A 15,217-nucleotide genomic window follows, 5' to 3' on the forward strand; every position below is an offset into this window, starting at 1 on the left:
TTTGGGCTCCACTGCAGTCCAAAAGATTCCTGCCAAACCCTGTAAACTTACTCAGCACCTTAGTTTTCATGGTAAAAGTTCCCTTAGTGCCTATGTAGCACCCTTAGGTCATGCATCCTGCTGCCTCCCACTAGACACCTGACTCCCACCTAAGAGCAGGAAAGATAGATATTTGGATGCCTATGTTGCATGCAGAGCATACAATAGGCATGCTCAGAAGCAGTTTACAGGGTTGGGTCCAATGTTCTCGTCTAATTTTTTCCATCCATGTGCAGAATAAATTTTGTTATGTGCACCCAGGCATGTATGGATGTACACCAAGGCATGCGTGAATGAGCACCCTCTGGCTCAATGAATGTTCCACTGTGGATATTTTACAGTCATTGGGCAAGAGAGAACAAGAATGATTCTGTAGTCCAGTGATTAGGGTTAGGGCAGCTGTGTGGTGGTGGGAGTCATAGGACTGGTTCTCCAGTTCCCATCGCTCTTTGAGAGCCACATATCAGAATACTCCACAGCTCAGTGGTTCATTCGTTCACACTCCTGACAGGCAGGACTTGAACAGGGAATGAATTGCAACTGGGTCCTATACATAACAACATAGCATTGGGATACAAGTTATAAGGTGGGCACCTCCTCCTTCTCTGGCCAGTTCATGTGGCACAAGGCAGGCACTGAACTCATTCCTGCAAGAAACTACAGGGCTGTGTCTAGACTGCATCCCTTTTTCGTAAAAGGGATGGAAATTACACATATCGCAATTGCAAATGAAGCGGGGATTTAAATCCCCCCCGCTTCATTAGCATAAAAATGGCTGCTGCTTTTTTCCAGCTCAGAGCTTTGCCGGAAAAAAGGGCCAGTCTAGACGCGGATCTTTCGGAAAATAAAGCCTTTTCCGAAAGATCCCTTATCCCTCTTTAAAAAAAAGCCCCTCGCCATTTTCGCAGTCGGGGCTTTTTTGCGGAAAACAAATCTGAGCTGTCTACACTGGCCCTTTTGCGCAAAAGTTTTGCACAAAAGAACTTTTGCCCGAACGGGAGCAGCAAAGTATTTCCCCAAGAACACTGACAATCTTACATGAGATCCTCAGTGCTTTTGCAGAAATTCAAGCGGCCAGTGTAGACAGCTGGCAAGTTTTTCCGGAAAAGCGTCTGATCAGTATGCAGCGAACCAGGGCTAAGGAGGCCCAGTCAGGCAGCGTGGGTGGGCTGGCCAAGGCTCCTCCAGCCCCAGAGAAAAGGGATGGGCCCGGGGCTAGCCTCCCTGTAAGGCGGAGGGGGGAGGCGTCTGGCCCACGGCGGCGCCGCGCGCGGGTGTCACGGGCTCCCCCGGCTTTTTTCACGCGGTAAAATCCCAACAAGCAGGCGAGCGTCAGAACGAAGGGCGCAGAAGGAGCAGGAAGGACGCGGCTCGCCAGGCCGCTGCACGCTGCGTTACGCCCCGTCCTGCAAACCCGGCCCGTGCGGCGGGAGCGGCCTGGCGGGGCGCCCGGGCGGGAGACCAAGTGCTGCTGGCGCGGCGCGCGGGCCCTGCCCCTGAGCGCGCCGCCAGCCGGGCCCGCCCGAGCGCAGGCCAGCATGGCGGGGGAGCCGCGCGGCCCGCCGGTGAAAGTGCTGGCCGCCCAGCTCAGGCCGGGCCGCCGGGGCCCGGGCGGGTCCTGGCTGCTGGGCCGGGAGGAGGCCGGGCGGGCGCCGCTGGCCGTGCGGGTGGTGTGGATGCAGGGCTCGGTGCTGGCGGTGGAGGCCGGGGGCAGCGCGGCCCGGCTGCAGGACGAGAGCGGCCCCTTCACGGTGCTGGGGGTGGAGCGGGTCCCCAAAGGGCGGCCGTGCCTCAGCGCAGGTACCGTCTCCGCGAGTGGGGGGGGGCCCTCGGCCGCTGGGCTGGGGGCTTGGCTGTTCCTGTCCCGTGGGGATACCCACGCCAAGCTCTTGGGGGGCTGCTCCTGCCCCGTGGGGATACCCACGCCAAGCTCTTGGGGGGCTGCTCCTGCCCCGTGGGGATACCCACGCCAAGCTCTTGGGGGGCTGCTCCTGTCCCGTGGGCTCCCCCCACCACCTGCCACCAACAGTGTCCTGGGGCCCTTATGGGGAGGGGCCCTGCTGCTCCTGTCCCATGGAGCCCCCCCATAGGGAGCTTTGTTGCTCGTGCCCTGTGGGGCTCCCCCATACACAACAGTGGGGGGAGGCTTACTGATCTCATCCTTGGAAACTCCCCCACATCTGGGGTCTACTGTACTTGGACCCACCCATCCACATACATGGGAGAGCCTAGTGCACCCTGTGAGTTCCACACATGTGCTGTAGGTAGAGCGACATACTGGCCCAGATAACCACTTAAGGTTCCTTCCCATTCTGATTCAGAGGCACCCACCCCATGCTGACTGGGGATCATACTGCAGAGGATAGGCAACCTGCAGAGGTACTTTATACCAGATGCTTCAGGCCCTGATCCTATGTACAAATTATGCTTTTAAGTAATTCTACCTCCAACATTTTGACACTGCACTGCAGACCTGTGTGTGTGTCAGGGGCCAGGTGATAACATCTGGGTGATAACACCTGGAGTATGAAGTCAAGTCTAGCCTGTCTCTATAAGACCATCTTAAATCAGGACACGAAATTTTGGGGACAAAAAGCCTGCAGAACCTGGGAATGCCAGGAGATATGTATAATTATTGAATGGGGGCAGGAATTTCTTCCTAATTTCCACCTGGTGATCAGTTTATGCTTTGAAGCAGGAGGATTTAGTAGTTGACCATATATTATGTATGGCCTAATTCTGTGACATGTTAAGGATGCTCAGATCTTCACGGTATCAAGCCTTTGATGACTCTTAACATTTTTTCTCAGAGTCTGCTCTGCCTCACATTTTGGCAGCTTTGCAACAAAATATTTGGGTAGTTTAAAATGGAAGAATCTTGTTTTGGAGCAAGAATATTGAAAATATTGAATATCATTTGTGTTTTGTTCTCTCTTTTCTAGGAAAGTATGTCATGGTAATGGGCTTGGTACACTCCTGCAGTCCGGAGCCTATTGTTCGAGCTGTGAAGATGACAGATCTTTCTGATAATCCAATACACAGGAGCATGTGGAGCTTTGAAGTGGAGGATTTGCACAGAAACATTTCTTAGGTGCTGTGTATTTTTGTCAGCAGCCTAAAGGACCTGAAAACATGAATGTTTGCTTTTAGGTCATTTGGACCTTAGCTCAAAACATTGGCAGGAGAACTTGCAGTCTTTGTTGGAGAACACTTTGATAGATAACTTCATGGGTGTCCAGCGGCTTAGGCAAGGGAAGGCTCTGCCTTCCCAAACTGCCAGCCTGCCCCCACCACACCCACAGTCTGCCCCCAGAATGCCTACTATAGGTGTTCTGGGGGCAGAGTGTTGCTGCCCGCAGCATCTGCCCTCCCCTGTGCTCTTGGCCGGGGAAGCTGGAACCTTACCCAGCTTCTCCTCCCCCAGTGCTCTGGGAACTGAGCTGCATTCATGCTTCCTTCACCTCTCTGCCCCTCCCCAGTGCTCCAGGGAGGCTGGAGAGGAGCACTCAGTGGACTCTGTCCCTCCCTGGTGCTCCAGGGAGGGTGGGACATGCTTAGCGCGCTGTCCCATCTCTTCCCCTGGGGGAGTATGCTCGGTACACCGTCCTGCCTCCTGTGCTCCTAATGATGGCCCAGAGCTATAGGATGGGCTGGCAGGCCACCTCCCCCAGCTCCAGCTGCACCAACCGCCCATGGATAACTTAGTTCATAAACTAACAGTTTTAAGCGGTATGGACATGCAACTAAATTTACTACTGGAGAAAATGAGTGCAACTCAATTGACTTCAGTGAATATTTGACTGAGATTCAAGAGCTAGAGATATTTATGCTTATGATAACTTGTAGGAAGCTGGTTTATTCCCTGTTCCAATAATGTTTTGTTCCTATAGACTAAACTATATTACTTTTCCAAAAGTTAATCTGGTGCTTTTCAAATAATATTAAGTATTTCAGTACTTTATCCATTATTATAGCAGTCATCTGGTAGAATGTAGGGTTAGGCAGTCATAGGCATGTTAAATTTCGATTAATCAGTTAATCGATAAGGGGGGAGGAGCAGCGGGGAACAAGTCTATACTTATTGGCTAGTTGACTGTTTAACTACTCTTTTACATCCCTAGTCATAGTACCATATTCTGTACCATATTTTGTATAACACTTGTACTGCCACTGTGAATTCTATACCTGGAATGAGGGTAGAATGTGGTCCGTAATGTTCATATTGTATTTATAGTAAGGAAAGGGTACCTTGTTTCCAGGCTTTCTCTATCAATTACATCTTTATGCAGTTTGCTTTGTTTATAAGACACGTCTTTTCTAACTCTTAACAATAGTTGGGCACCTAAAACTGCTCTACAAGTGCAGTATTCATTTCAACAATATTAAAAGCAGCATGATAAGAAAACTTACACTTTTCAGTAAACTATACAGAGATTTGATAGATTCACAGGGAATAGATATGTCTAGGACCAAGAAGTAAGTACTCTCACGACCTCACACTGTAAGATTACCATAGCTTGATTATGCATCTTTACATTACTTTTTCTTTCTATGGAAAGACTGTTGTTTCAGTATACATTGTCTCTTTAAAGTTACTGTTACATATATATTATTTTTACCTTTGTTACATCCTCTTCCTGTAAAGGCAAGTGTATGATATTGCTTTTTTGCCCCAAAATATTATATTAACTATAATTATGTTATAAATATAATTCATGCATTCTAAATGAATATTGCATTATCCATATTCTGTAGCTCTATAGGTTGTGAGGAAAAGACAAGTATGACAGCATTAAATTACAATGTTAATTAACTTTGAACATATGAAAACAACCCTTACTATAAACCACAAACTGAATGTAAGATCAGGTATTGCACTTTGAATAATGAGACCATGTTACTGCAGAGGCTTGAGGGGTTGTGTTGATTATATGTGTGATAAGCTGAGACAGGTATACAAAATGTTACAGTATGGGTTTGGAGAAAAGTCTGCTTGTAAATTAAAGACTTCCAGCAAATTTTCCTTAGTGGTAACATTGTCAGACAACCATTTTTATTTGTTTGGTAGCAGATCCCTTCACATCTTAATGATTTTTATTCTGTGAACTTCAGTTTCATCTGAGAATAGAGCAAAATGAAGATCACCAAGACTTGCATGGAAATTAGTTTGTATAAAATGTTTTGATAAAAAGCACTACATTTGACCACCCCACGCTTTGGGATGTTTCAGAATCTAGATGTGGATCCAAACATTGTAGTTGGAAGTCTGTACCTCTGTAAAAACAAATCAAAACTGGAGACAAATTATTGGAAAATTAGTGACCTTTGTTTGGCTTAAAACTGTACTGTATTTGACAATTGTTGGCTTGTGGCTTGTTCTAGCTGTAGTGCAGCTTCAGAGTTTCTTTGTAACCCAAAGCATCTTACAAAGTATACTGCAAACATTTTAAGTGCATTTTATGTTAGAGCAGTGGACCCTCAGCTCAATCTGACTCTTCAAAGCCAGGTTCTTTTCTGGGAACTCAAAACTGAAACAGATTCATAAGAAAGTTGAACTTGGAGCTGGCTATCAAATGAACAGTTCTCTCTTCTCAGAACTTTTGCCCTTGCTTCATATTTATAAAACAGCAACATTGTTTTGCTCTGTGTATTGCTGTTGTCTAGACACCGTGTGGCCAGTATGTACCAAGTTTTAAGGTATTGTCTGTGGCTGTATAGTTTAGTATACAGTAATCTGAGTGGTGAAATAAGCTTCCTTCAACTCTTTCAATTTCCTGGTCCACACCATGGTTTTTTGCTAGAGCTAAGGCCATGAACATGTTCGCCTCTCATTAGCCTTCCATGTGGTTTCAAGTGTTTTGGGGTAAGGGAAATAAAAAATGGTTATTATATGAGTTGTAGGCACTAGAAATACTTAGTATTTTTTCAAAGGGGTTGATACTGTATATTTCCATGTAGGGACAGCCATTATTGTCATGTATGGTTACTGAGGTACAATTAAGTGAACTGACATAACTTACCCAAATCAACACAAACTTTGTGATAGAGGTTGGTTAAGAACTCTGGATTTCCTGGCTTCTGCGTTGTGTTCAAACCATACACCTGTTCTGACTAAACCAGGGTTGGGCAAGATGTGGCATGCGAGCGAGATCCAGCCTGCCTAGTGCCTAACACTTTGATCTGGCCTGTGGACTGCTTCTGGCTGTTTTCTATCTATAGCCTGCTGCCTGTGCCACCGAATTTCCAGGCTGTGTCTCAGGCAGCCAGATCCTATTTAAATGGCTCCCACCTCCCGGTCACGACACTACCCCTCTAGAGGCCAGAGTTGAGAGCCCTTTAAATAGCCGCAGCAACCCCAGGTGGCTGCCAGGTAATGCAGTAGCAGTGGGGCCAGGAACTTTGAGCCCTTTGTTATGTTTTTAATTCAAAGCCTCTGGCCCCAGACAACTTTGGGGGGAGGTTAGTCCCCAGCTCTGCCCCTTCCAGGGATGGAGTTGGTCTGACCTACCAAAATTCATTAAGTGGCCCCCCTGCAAAAATTATTGCCCACCCCTGGACTAAACCATATACTTAACTTGAGCACTGATATATTTCTTATGCAGTCTGTCTGCTCTTTGCCATTTGAGTCTCATTTGCATACAAAAATGCTGTATGTGAAGTGCATATATTTCCACCATGTCTTTGGCAAAAGCACTTTACAAATCAAGCTGCCCTAAAATCTGCAGTAACAACTTATAATATGACCAGTCCCTCTTTAGTTAACAGTTTAGTGGTCAAGAATCAGTATTTAATACTTAGAATTCTGAAACTGCAGGTTTGAATAGAAGCAGGGTCAAATTCCACTGATACTTAAGGAGGGCTTATGCTATCTGAGAATTGTAATAATATTTTAGGTGGTCTGAGTGATGGATTTTTCTCTGCCTCATAATCAGAGGTCGCTGTATGTTTTACTCTTGCATGTTTTATAAATGAAGTAGCAATGCACTGCTGGCATTTGAGCTTCCTCAGCCAGTCAACAGGAAATACAATGTATTTTTCACCCACCAAAAGCGCTGATAGAATCTTCTGCCAGTTTGAAAGACCTGATCTGACCTAGTTCAGGGTTAATGTGAGCTGCTTTTCCATCAACATGGCATCCTTTCCCTGTCTGTGGGGGAGGCTATAAATTGCTTATTTAAGAATCAGGAGGGAAAATTTACCATGCAAAAGAATAACACGAGGATGCTTAAAAATAATTGTCCTGTTTTGTTAATGGATAAGAAAGATGTTACAGGTTTCAGAGGTTGCTGCTGTTTTTACTTAACAGAAGTTTTGTTGTACATGTGTCCACTTTAGAAGAAGCACAGGACATATGTACAGCTATTTATTGGCTTTGTTGGCAGTCTCTGCGGAGAATGGATATGGAGATTGCTGTAGTCTCATCAAGTCACAGCTGGTACACATTCACAGTAGGGATGTGAGAGGTTAACTGGTGGGAGCTAGAGCAGCTCCCACCCATGGTGGACAGGGGGCTGCTCCAGCCTTGCAGAGCCCGCCATGGCCAGGGGTCACTCTGGGGATCTGGAGCAGCTTCTGTCCCTGGTGGGCCACTCTGGGCCCCTTAATTGGTTAACCTGTTAAGTGTGAAGTAAACTTCATTTTTAGATGGTTAACCAATTACATGGGGTTTTACATCCTTAATTCACAGAGCTGTGCAGGGAGAACGTATGTTGCTCCTATTCTGTAAATAAAGTAATACCAATCTCCAGTTGCTGCCAGTCACAGATGTTTCACCAACCCTAGTATTCAGCTGCAAATAGTTTTTAAAGTATCTTTGTTTTTTAAATTAGTATCTTTTCAATAAGTACATTAGTGCATTGCCTAACAAACTTTGTTGGTTTAAGTTCTGTCATATTACTCACAGTTTACTTTGATAGAAAAGTTTCTCTCTAAACATCCTATGTTTGAACAGCAGAAATAGGAGCCAAAAAACAGGTTTTCTGTTGAACTTGGTGAGAGCACCACCTCCTGGTCATTTAGTGGCATGAGTGCACTGATAATACAGTAGATCAGTATGCATGTATGACTCTAGGTTAGGGAGTAAATAACTGCATGACTGTTGGCTTTCTCACATTGAATATTTAAACATTAAACAGTAACGTTTTGTACGTTAAATTAGTAAAGTTATTTTAACATGTTAAGTCATTATGGCATGGTGTAACCTGTTAAATGGGTACTTCATTCTGAGCAAAAGTGTCTGCCTGCACCTTGAACATCTGCTAGTATTATACCTAACTGTCAGGGACATAATAGGAGGAACATGAGTTTTTTACTTCTGGAATGGATTTTGAGCTTGCCAAATGCAGAACAAATATTGCATCACTAGGATATTTCTTGACAGAATCCATCTGTCAGTGTCTTGTTTACCCTCCTCTATGGGTAAATCCACTAGTGTGCCCTGTGAAGTGTGTACTTATGCAGCTACTCAGGAAAAATTCAAATGCCACCCAGCAGAGTGCCCACAGTTAGGTTTTTTGTTTCTACTTGCCTCTGTGTACACACAATTTTTTCCACATGTTTGCAAAAAGATTAGAGAGAACATTCCCAATTACACTTCCACAAAGCCCCTGTTCTATCCACTTTTAAGACCCTCTTAAAGATCCCCTTCTGCCTTGTCATCTACAATTGACATGTATAAAACTCCTACTTGGTTTCTTCCCTTCTTCTGTCCTTTTTCTACTTGTCTGTATGTCCTTAGATGGCGAGTTCTTCAAAACTAAAACCATCCTTTTGAACGTCTGGCAGGGTTGTAGTAGAGTGTAGTAAGTTGGTCTCAATCACCATTGTGGGCTCTAGGTGCTACTTTAATATAAATATTACAAAATAATAAGAGCTGTCATTGCTGCTTTAATTTCTGTCTCACTGTTCTTCTAGCTTTTTGCTCTATTTGCAGATGTCCTTGCAGTTTAAATGTTAACAGTGTTTGGAATTACCAGCACATATTCAATATATTGATTGTTTTTTTTTAAAAAAAGGTAAATTTGTTCAACAAAGTCAATCACTATTTACAAAGCTCTTTTCTTATAAATCATCAGACCAATTTCCAAATAATTTAATGGCAAACTATCTTGACACGTTTAGCTATGTTTAAATATCAGCATCACTTTTTTTATCAACATAGATAGGATTTTTGTGTGTGTCTTCCTAAAACTATAGAAAAACAATGAGTAGTCCGGTAGCACCTTAGAGACTAACAACTATATATATATATATATATATATATATATATATATATATATATATATATATAGTATCATAAAGGCCAGTTCTGCAGTTTCTCTCTGTAGTTGGTTTCTGAAATTCCTTTGTAGAAGAGCCAAATCTGTCCACACAAGCATCACCATTACAGGACCTAACCACAACCCATAACATCAAAGGTTCATACAGCAGCATATCCTCTAATGTGATATATTCCATCAAGTGCCAGCAATATTGGCCAAACTGGACAGTATCTACAACAAAGGTTAAATTGACACAAGTGAGATATAATAGTAATAGTAATACAAAAAAAAAACGTATAGGAGCACATTTTAACCTACCTGGGCACTCATGGTTCTAAAAGTAGCTTCTACAAAGGAATTTCAGAAACCAACTACAGAGAGAAACTGCGGAACTAGCCTTCATATGCAAATTTGACACTATCTCTCCTAGCCTAAACAAAGATATGAACTAGATTGGCCATGATATTCAACACCTAAATGACATCAAAAGCTAAGTATGGGACATTTCCAATCCACTCAATTAGCCTTATTAGCTCTGGCATTACAATTGACAGGTATTTTTTTTTTAAATCCTCCTCTCCCTTCTTTTTCTGTTACAAATTGGGAGGTTCCCCCTTTTATCTTCCCTCTCATCTGAGGAAGTAGGTTTTTACCCCTGAAAGCTCACGATTCATTCATTCTGTGTGTGTGTGCGTGCGTGCACGCGCGCACATATAAAGTCTCTAAGGTGCTACAGGACTACTCATTTTTTAAAGTTACAGACTAACACAGCTACCCCTCTCAGACTTTAAAACTATGGAGTTAGTTTAGACCTTGGTTTTGCTGAGGTGTTGGGAAGATTTCCTGGCCATGTTGGCCGGAGAAACCAGACTAGCAAGGATCATGTTTAAATGCCTCAAAACAGCCCTTACCATACTTTCACATATGTGACTTCCTCTGTAGCATGGGGCACGGATCACTTGCTGGAGGATTCTCTGCATCTTAGGGTCTTCAAATCATCATTTGAGGACTTCAATATCTGAGATATAGGTAAGAGGATTATTCCAGGAGTGGGGTGGGTGAGATTCTGTGGCCTGCATTGTGCAGGGGCGTCAGACTAGATTATCAATAATGGTCCCTCCTGACCTTAAAGTCTATGAGGAAGTCCCCCATGCTTGCAAGAGTTCTTTCAAACTCCCATGTGGAGCAGCTTGCAGGACTGGGCTTATACAAGGGAAAAGGCTTCTCTGTCAACACCAAAACTGCATTAGAGCCATGATGTAAAGTTGTACATTAGTTCCGTGAATGCTACTTAAATTTGATAAAATGCATAGTGTACACATAGAAACTAATAGCATTGGCAAAAATGGTGACTTCGTTAAGGGGCAGCCATAGATCACATCCTGTATTATAAACTTTTTCCATTATCAAGGTACTTAAACCAGGAAGCAGTGCATAGCCCCATCTGTTCTTGGATAAACAGCAAAGACAAAAGCAAATCAATATTGTAAGAACAGCTTGGAAAGACAGCATATACCTTCCTATTACATTGTCATTCATTGATACAGGCAGCATGGAATTATGACTGCTTAAGGTATATATGTAAAACACTTATAATCTTGCTGTCTAGCTGTTGAAGAAAATAGTGTAGATGATAAAAATCTAAAGGAAGTTTTCTTGTTTCCATATTTCATTGTGGCCTTCTGTCCAACAGACAGGCACATGGACTTACCTAGAAGGTTAAAGCCATTTTAAAATATAGCTGTTTGTTTAAAGTACTCCAAAAACCCTGTTTTTAAAGGGGGCTGGCTGTGTGGCAGAAACAAACAGTTGGGGGCTTTACCATGGCCATTTTGGAACCGACTACTGCGTCCTCCTTTTTTTGAGCTGATGAGCACTTTTAATTCTTGTTATATTTTCCTTGTTTTGTTCCCAAAGTGAAGAGATGTTCTCAAAGGGCATGTCTACACTATAGCATTATTTTGAAAAAACTCATGTTATTTCAAAATAAGGTGAGCATCCCCACAGCAAGCACGTTATTTCAAAATTATTTTGAAAGAATGGGCTTCTTATTTCAAACTAAGCCCTAGTTTCATGAGGAATAACCCCTATTTCAAAATAGCGTGAGTGTGGAGTGCACAGCTGTGATTATTTCTGAATAATTGGCTTGCAGGGCTTCTCTCAGCTGCTCTGGTGGCCACTGTCCACACCCCTCAAAACTCTATAGTTCCCCTTCCCCTGCAGCCTTTAAAGGTGCAGCCACAAGGGAAATTGCTTGTGGCACAATGCAGGCCCTACCAGCCCTGTGCCACATTGCAGGACCCATTTGTGCTGCAATGACTGACTCCAGCGCTTCCAGCCCGCCAGGGCTGCTAGTGAGCTGGCAGCCAACTTCTAAGCCCTGGCCAGGGGTGGAAGAGGTGGTCCCCTTCCTGGTCTGGTGCAGAGATCCTGGATCTAACTGAGGTCTGGGGAGAAGAGACCAACCTCCAGGATCTCTGCATCAGGCACAGGAATGCGGATTTATATGGCTAGAGGGTGGCCAGAAGGGCCACAAGGAGTAGATGTGCATGAAGATCAAGGAACTGTGCCAGGCCTCACAAAGGCCAGGGAATGCAGTTCCCGGTCGGGGCAGCACCCTAATCATGCCACTACTTTGATCAGCTGAACCGCCTCCTAGGAGGGGGATCAGTCCCTTTCCCACCTCATCATTGACTCCGGCCTGGAGACACTAGTCATCAGCCTCCAGAAGGGTCAGGCTGTGGACTAGAAGGAGGTGGAGGAGGCCAACCAGGACACAATGCCTGCCAGCCAGGAGGTCATCTCCCTGGAGCTTGTATTCCCCTCCCAGGATGTCTGCTAGGGTTCAAACAAAACTGAGGAAGGCCCTTCAAGTGAGTTAATTTCCTAGACACACGTCGGGGAGGTGGTGGTCGGCAAGGGGCTGTGTGCACATTGCTCGGCCGGGGATTGAACAGCAGCCTATGCACATGGAGTACCAGTCCAGAGCAGATAGCCGCACGAGGCTGCCACATAGGAACCAGTTGCTCCTTCTCAGGGTTTCTGGGGAGGCCTGCCTTATTCCCAACTCTCTGGTGGGATGCTTTCCCAACACAAGCCACCACAAAGGAAGCTGGGGTCATGGACACACACAGCAATGCTGCACATGCAACAGGCTTATGCCCGCACTCTTGGGGCAGCATTTCCTTCTGGTCAAGTGTGGTGAGGCGGAGGACACTAAGCCCCAGAATGGGAATCTGCCAGGGGAAGGAAGAGGGACCCTAGTAGCACCTTCCCCAGCAAGCAGTGTCTGCCGCTCACACACACCTCCCACAACAGCCTCTCCCACTCTCCTCCAGCAGGCAGGGATAGAAGTCCTCTCCGGGTGGGACGCTGCCAGTGCCAGACCCAGTGTGTGTGTGGCATGGAGTGAAGGCAATCTGCTCTGTCGCTTCCCCGCTCCTGGCCTGGCCAGCAACTTCTCATGCCTGTTTATCCCTGGGATGTGGGGTAGTGAGAGTCCCTTGGGACATCCATGCCCCTGCTGGACAGTGCCTGCTGCCTCGGCCAAAGATGGCCTTGCTCAAAGCCCATTGCCATCATCTGAACTGAGACCTTAGTGTCGGCTCTGAGATGAGGGGTAGACTTCATGCAGTGTTTCCTGGGATGACTGCCCGTCTCGCTTTTCTTCACAGCTCAACCAGCTGCAAGTGCAGTGTGTCAACCACCTCCCGTGCCATCCTGCAAGTGCAGGCGACCCCATGGCGACCTGGGGCAGGAACACCTGGACTGCCTGCGTGCCCTCTAGCGGTGTCTCGAGTGGGAGGAACAGAGGTGGGACGCCGACTTGGACAAGCGCCATGCTGACCAGAAGTGGTGCCACACCAGCGAGAAGGAACTGTCCCAGAAGACCCAGATCATGTGCATGGCACACACCGCCGCCATTGACTGCCTGGTTGCTGTGATTGAACAGTCGAGCACCAACCCCCCAGCACCCGCTCCCCAACTTCCCCCAGCACCCGCCGCGACTCCCGCTCCTCCAGCTTCTCCCCCTAGTCCCTCCCCTTGGCCACCAAGAGCCCCACACATGAGGCCTGGGACCACTTGAGGCAGATGCCAGTCTCAGCCCCCATCCCTGAGCCCCTCCTCTCCCTTTTTTTCCCCCCTCCCAGGTTTTTTCCTCAGTCCGTCCCCAGTTATATTTACCACAAATAAATATAATTTGTTTCAAACCAAAAAGTCTGGTCTATATGCAGGGGAAGGGAGGGAGAAAGGAGGGATGTGGGAGGAAAGGCACAGATGGACAATGCAGAGGCATCTTGGGGGGAGGCCCAGGGGAATGTGTCACAGCTAGCCTTGGCTGAAACTGTCCCCTCCCGGCTACACACAGCTCCCTGATGGGCTTGCTGAATGGTAGCTGTGCAGGGCTGCTCAAAGGCCCTGGCTAGCCACTCAACCTCTGCCCCCAATCCTGGCAATAACATTTCCCCCTTGTTCTCTCACAGGTTGTGTAGGACACAGCAGACAGCCACCACCTACGGCAGTGTTTCTCAACCAGTGGTACAAAAGTACCCTTGGGGTACTTGAGAGGAGTCTGGGGGGATATGTCAACACAACTGAAATTTGGAGAAAACTTAATTTTTGTTTTAAGTTTTATGGTGCTTTATTATTTTTGTACTTTTTACACCCAAAGATTTCATCACCCACCTAGCTATGATTAAATTGTTTAAACAAATATATTGCAATGGAAGATACAAATTGTGTGTGTCTGAAAGCTGTGGGTACTTTTTTTTAAGGGGTACTTTATAAAATAAAGGTTGAGAAACACTAACCTAGGGGATGTTCCTCTCGCCAAGGTTCAGGTGGGTGAGGAGACACTAGAACTTTTACTTTAAACGGCCAAAGGTGCCCTCTACCTGCTGATTCTAGCATTGAACTGTTCCTTGGTGGGGTCCAGGTGTCCTGTGTAGGGCTGCATTAGCCAGGCGAGCAAGGGGTAGGCTGCGTTGCTTACTACGCAAACAGGTGAGTGCTAACAGGGAGTTTTGAGAGGGAGTTCTCCAGGTAAAGGAGAAGCAGATACAGGACTCTTGAGGGAAGTGTGTTTTGTTGTTGGGGCTTTCTTACTGTGTGCTGAGCTTGTGTTTGTTTGGTGTGTGGTGGTGTGGTGTGGATTTTTTTTTGTCTGTTTGAGTGAGGCTTTAGAGAGGGAGTTCTCCAGGTAGAGGAGAAGCAGATACAGGACTCTTGAGGGAAGTGTGTGTTGTGTTTGGGGATTTCTTCCTGTGTGGTGAGCTTGTGTTTGTGAGTGAGGGTTGGTGTGTGTTCTTTTTTGTTTTTTGTTTGTTTGTTTATTTATTTATTTTCCCCTGTGTTTGAGAGTGAGGCTTTTTTTCTCTTTTTTTCCACTTCCCCTTTGCCCTCCCCCTCCCCTTGATGGAGATTGTGTGTGATTGGCTATGATTGGTAGGGGCTGTGATTGGCAGGTGGAAACTGTTGGCTTCTAATTAAAGTTTGAATTCTAGAAGCCTCTGCTGATTGGCTGAGCCTTGGTAGGGGGAGGGGCTTTATAAGGCAGTGGGCGAACAGGTGAGTGCTAACAGGGAGTTTAGAGAGGGAGTTTGGAAGGGGAGAGGGAAGGGCGGGAGGTTTTCTTGCCTTTCTTTTAAATCCCTTTTCCAGGACAGCAGTGATGGATGGTGATGGGTCTGCTGCTGTTACCTGCACAGCGTGTACCATGTTTGTCTTCCTCCCAGAAGACAGAACAGATTTCATCTGCATGAAGTGCAAGCTGGTTGACATTTAGGAAGAAAAAATTAGAGGACTGGAGGCCCAAGTGTCGACCCTACGCTCGATCAGAGAGGATGAAGACTTCCTCGATAGAAGGCAGCGCTTAATCCTTCAAGCACGGAAGGCAGTGGAACCAGAGAGGGCACTAC

General features: G+C 46.0%; 1 protein-coding gene across 3 annotated transcripts; it reads left to right on the forward strand.

Annotated features, from left to right (window-relative positions):
* Positions 1 to 1,356: 1,356 nt before the first annotated feature.
* On the forward strand, positions 1,357 to 13,503 carry RMI2 (RecQ mediated genome instability 2). 3 transcript variants are annotated; one of them, XR_012896121.1, is made up of 4 exons: positions 1,357 to 1,839; positions 2,982 to 3,130; positions 10,242 to 10,328; positions 12,974 to 13,503. XR_012896121.1 is itself a non-coding variant. In XM_075899320.1 (3 exons), the coding sequence occupies exons 1-2, from the start codon at positions 1,578 to 1,580 to the stop codon at positions 3,128 to 3,130; spliced, it is 411 nt and encodes a 136-aa protein (XP_075755435.1). In that variant the 5' UTR covers positions 1,361 to 1,577; the 3' UTR covers positions 12,974 to 13,497. The 3 variants fall into 3 exon arrangements, 2 of the variants coding, with proteins under 2 accessions (XP_075755435.1, XP_075755436.1); XM_075899320.1 differs by lacking the exon at positions 10,242 to 10,328 and having other exon boundaries at positions 1,361 to 1,839; positions 12,974 to 13,497; XM_075899321.1 differs by lacking the exons at positions 10,242 to 10,328; positions 12,974 to 13,503 and having other exon boundaries at positions 1,361 to 1,839; positions 2,982 to 5,057.
* The last annotated feature ends 1,714 nt before the right edge of the window (positions 13,504 to 15,217 follow it).

The sequence above is a fragment of the Pelodiscus sinensis genome, chromosome 16 (genome assembly GCF_049634645.1).
Source record: "Pelodiscus sinensis isolate JC-2024 chromosome 16, ASM4963464v1, whole genome shotgun sequence".
Classification (NCBI taxonomy): domain Eukaryota; kingdom Metazoa; phylum Chordata; order Testudines; family Trionychidae; genus Pelodiscus; species Pelodiscus sinensis.

Bases quoted from the DNA above. Each gene is read 5' to 3' on its own strand.
- RMI2 (XM_075899320.1), top strand. From the start codon at position 1,578: ATGGCGGGGGAGCCGCGCGGCCCGCCGGTGAAAGTGCTGGCCGCCCAG. The intron at 1,840-2,981 runs GTACCGTCTCCG...TCTCTTTTCTAG, and splicing joins GCGGCCGTGCCTCAGCGCAG to GAAAGTATGTCATGGTAATG.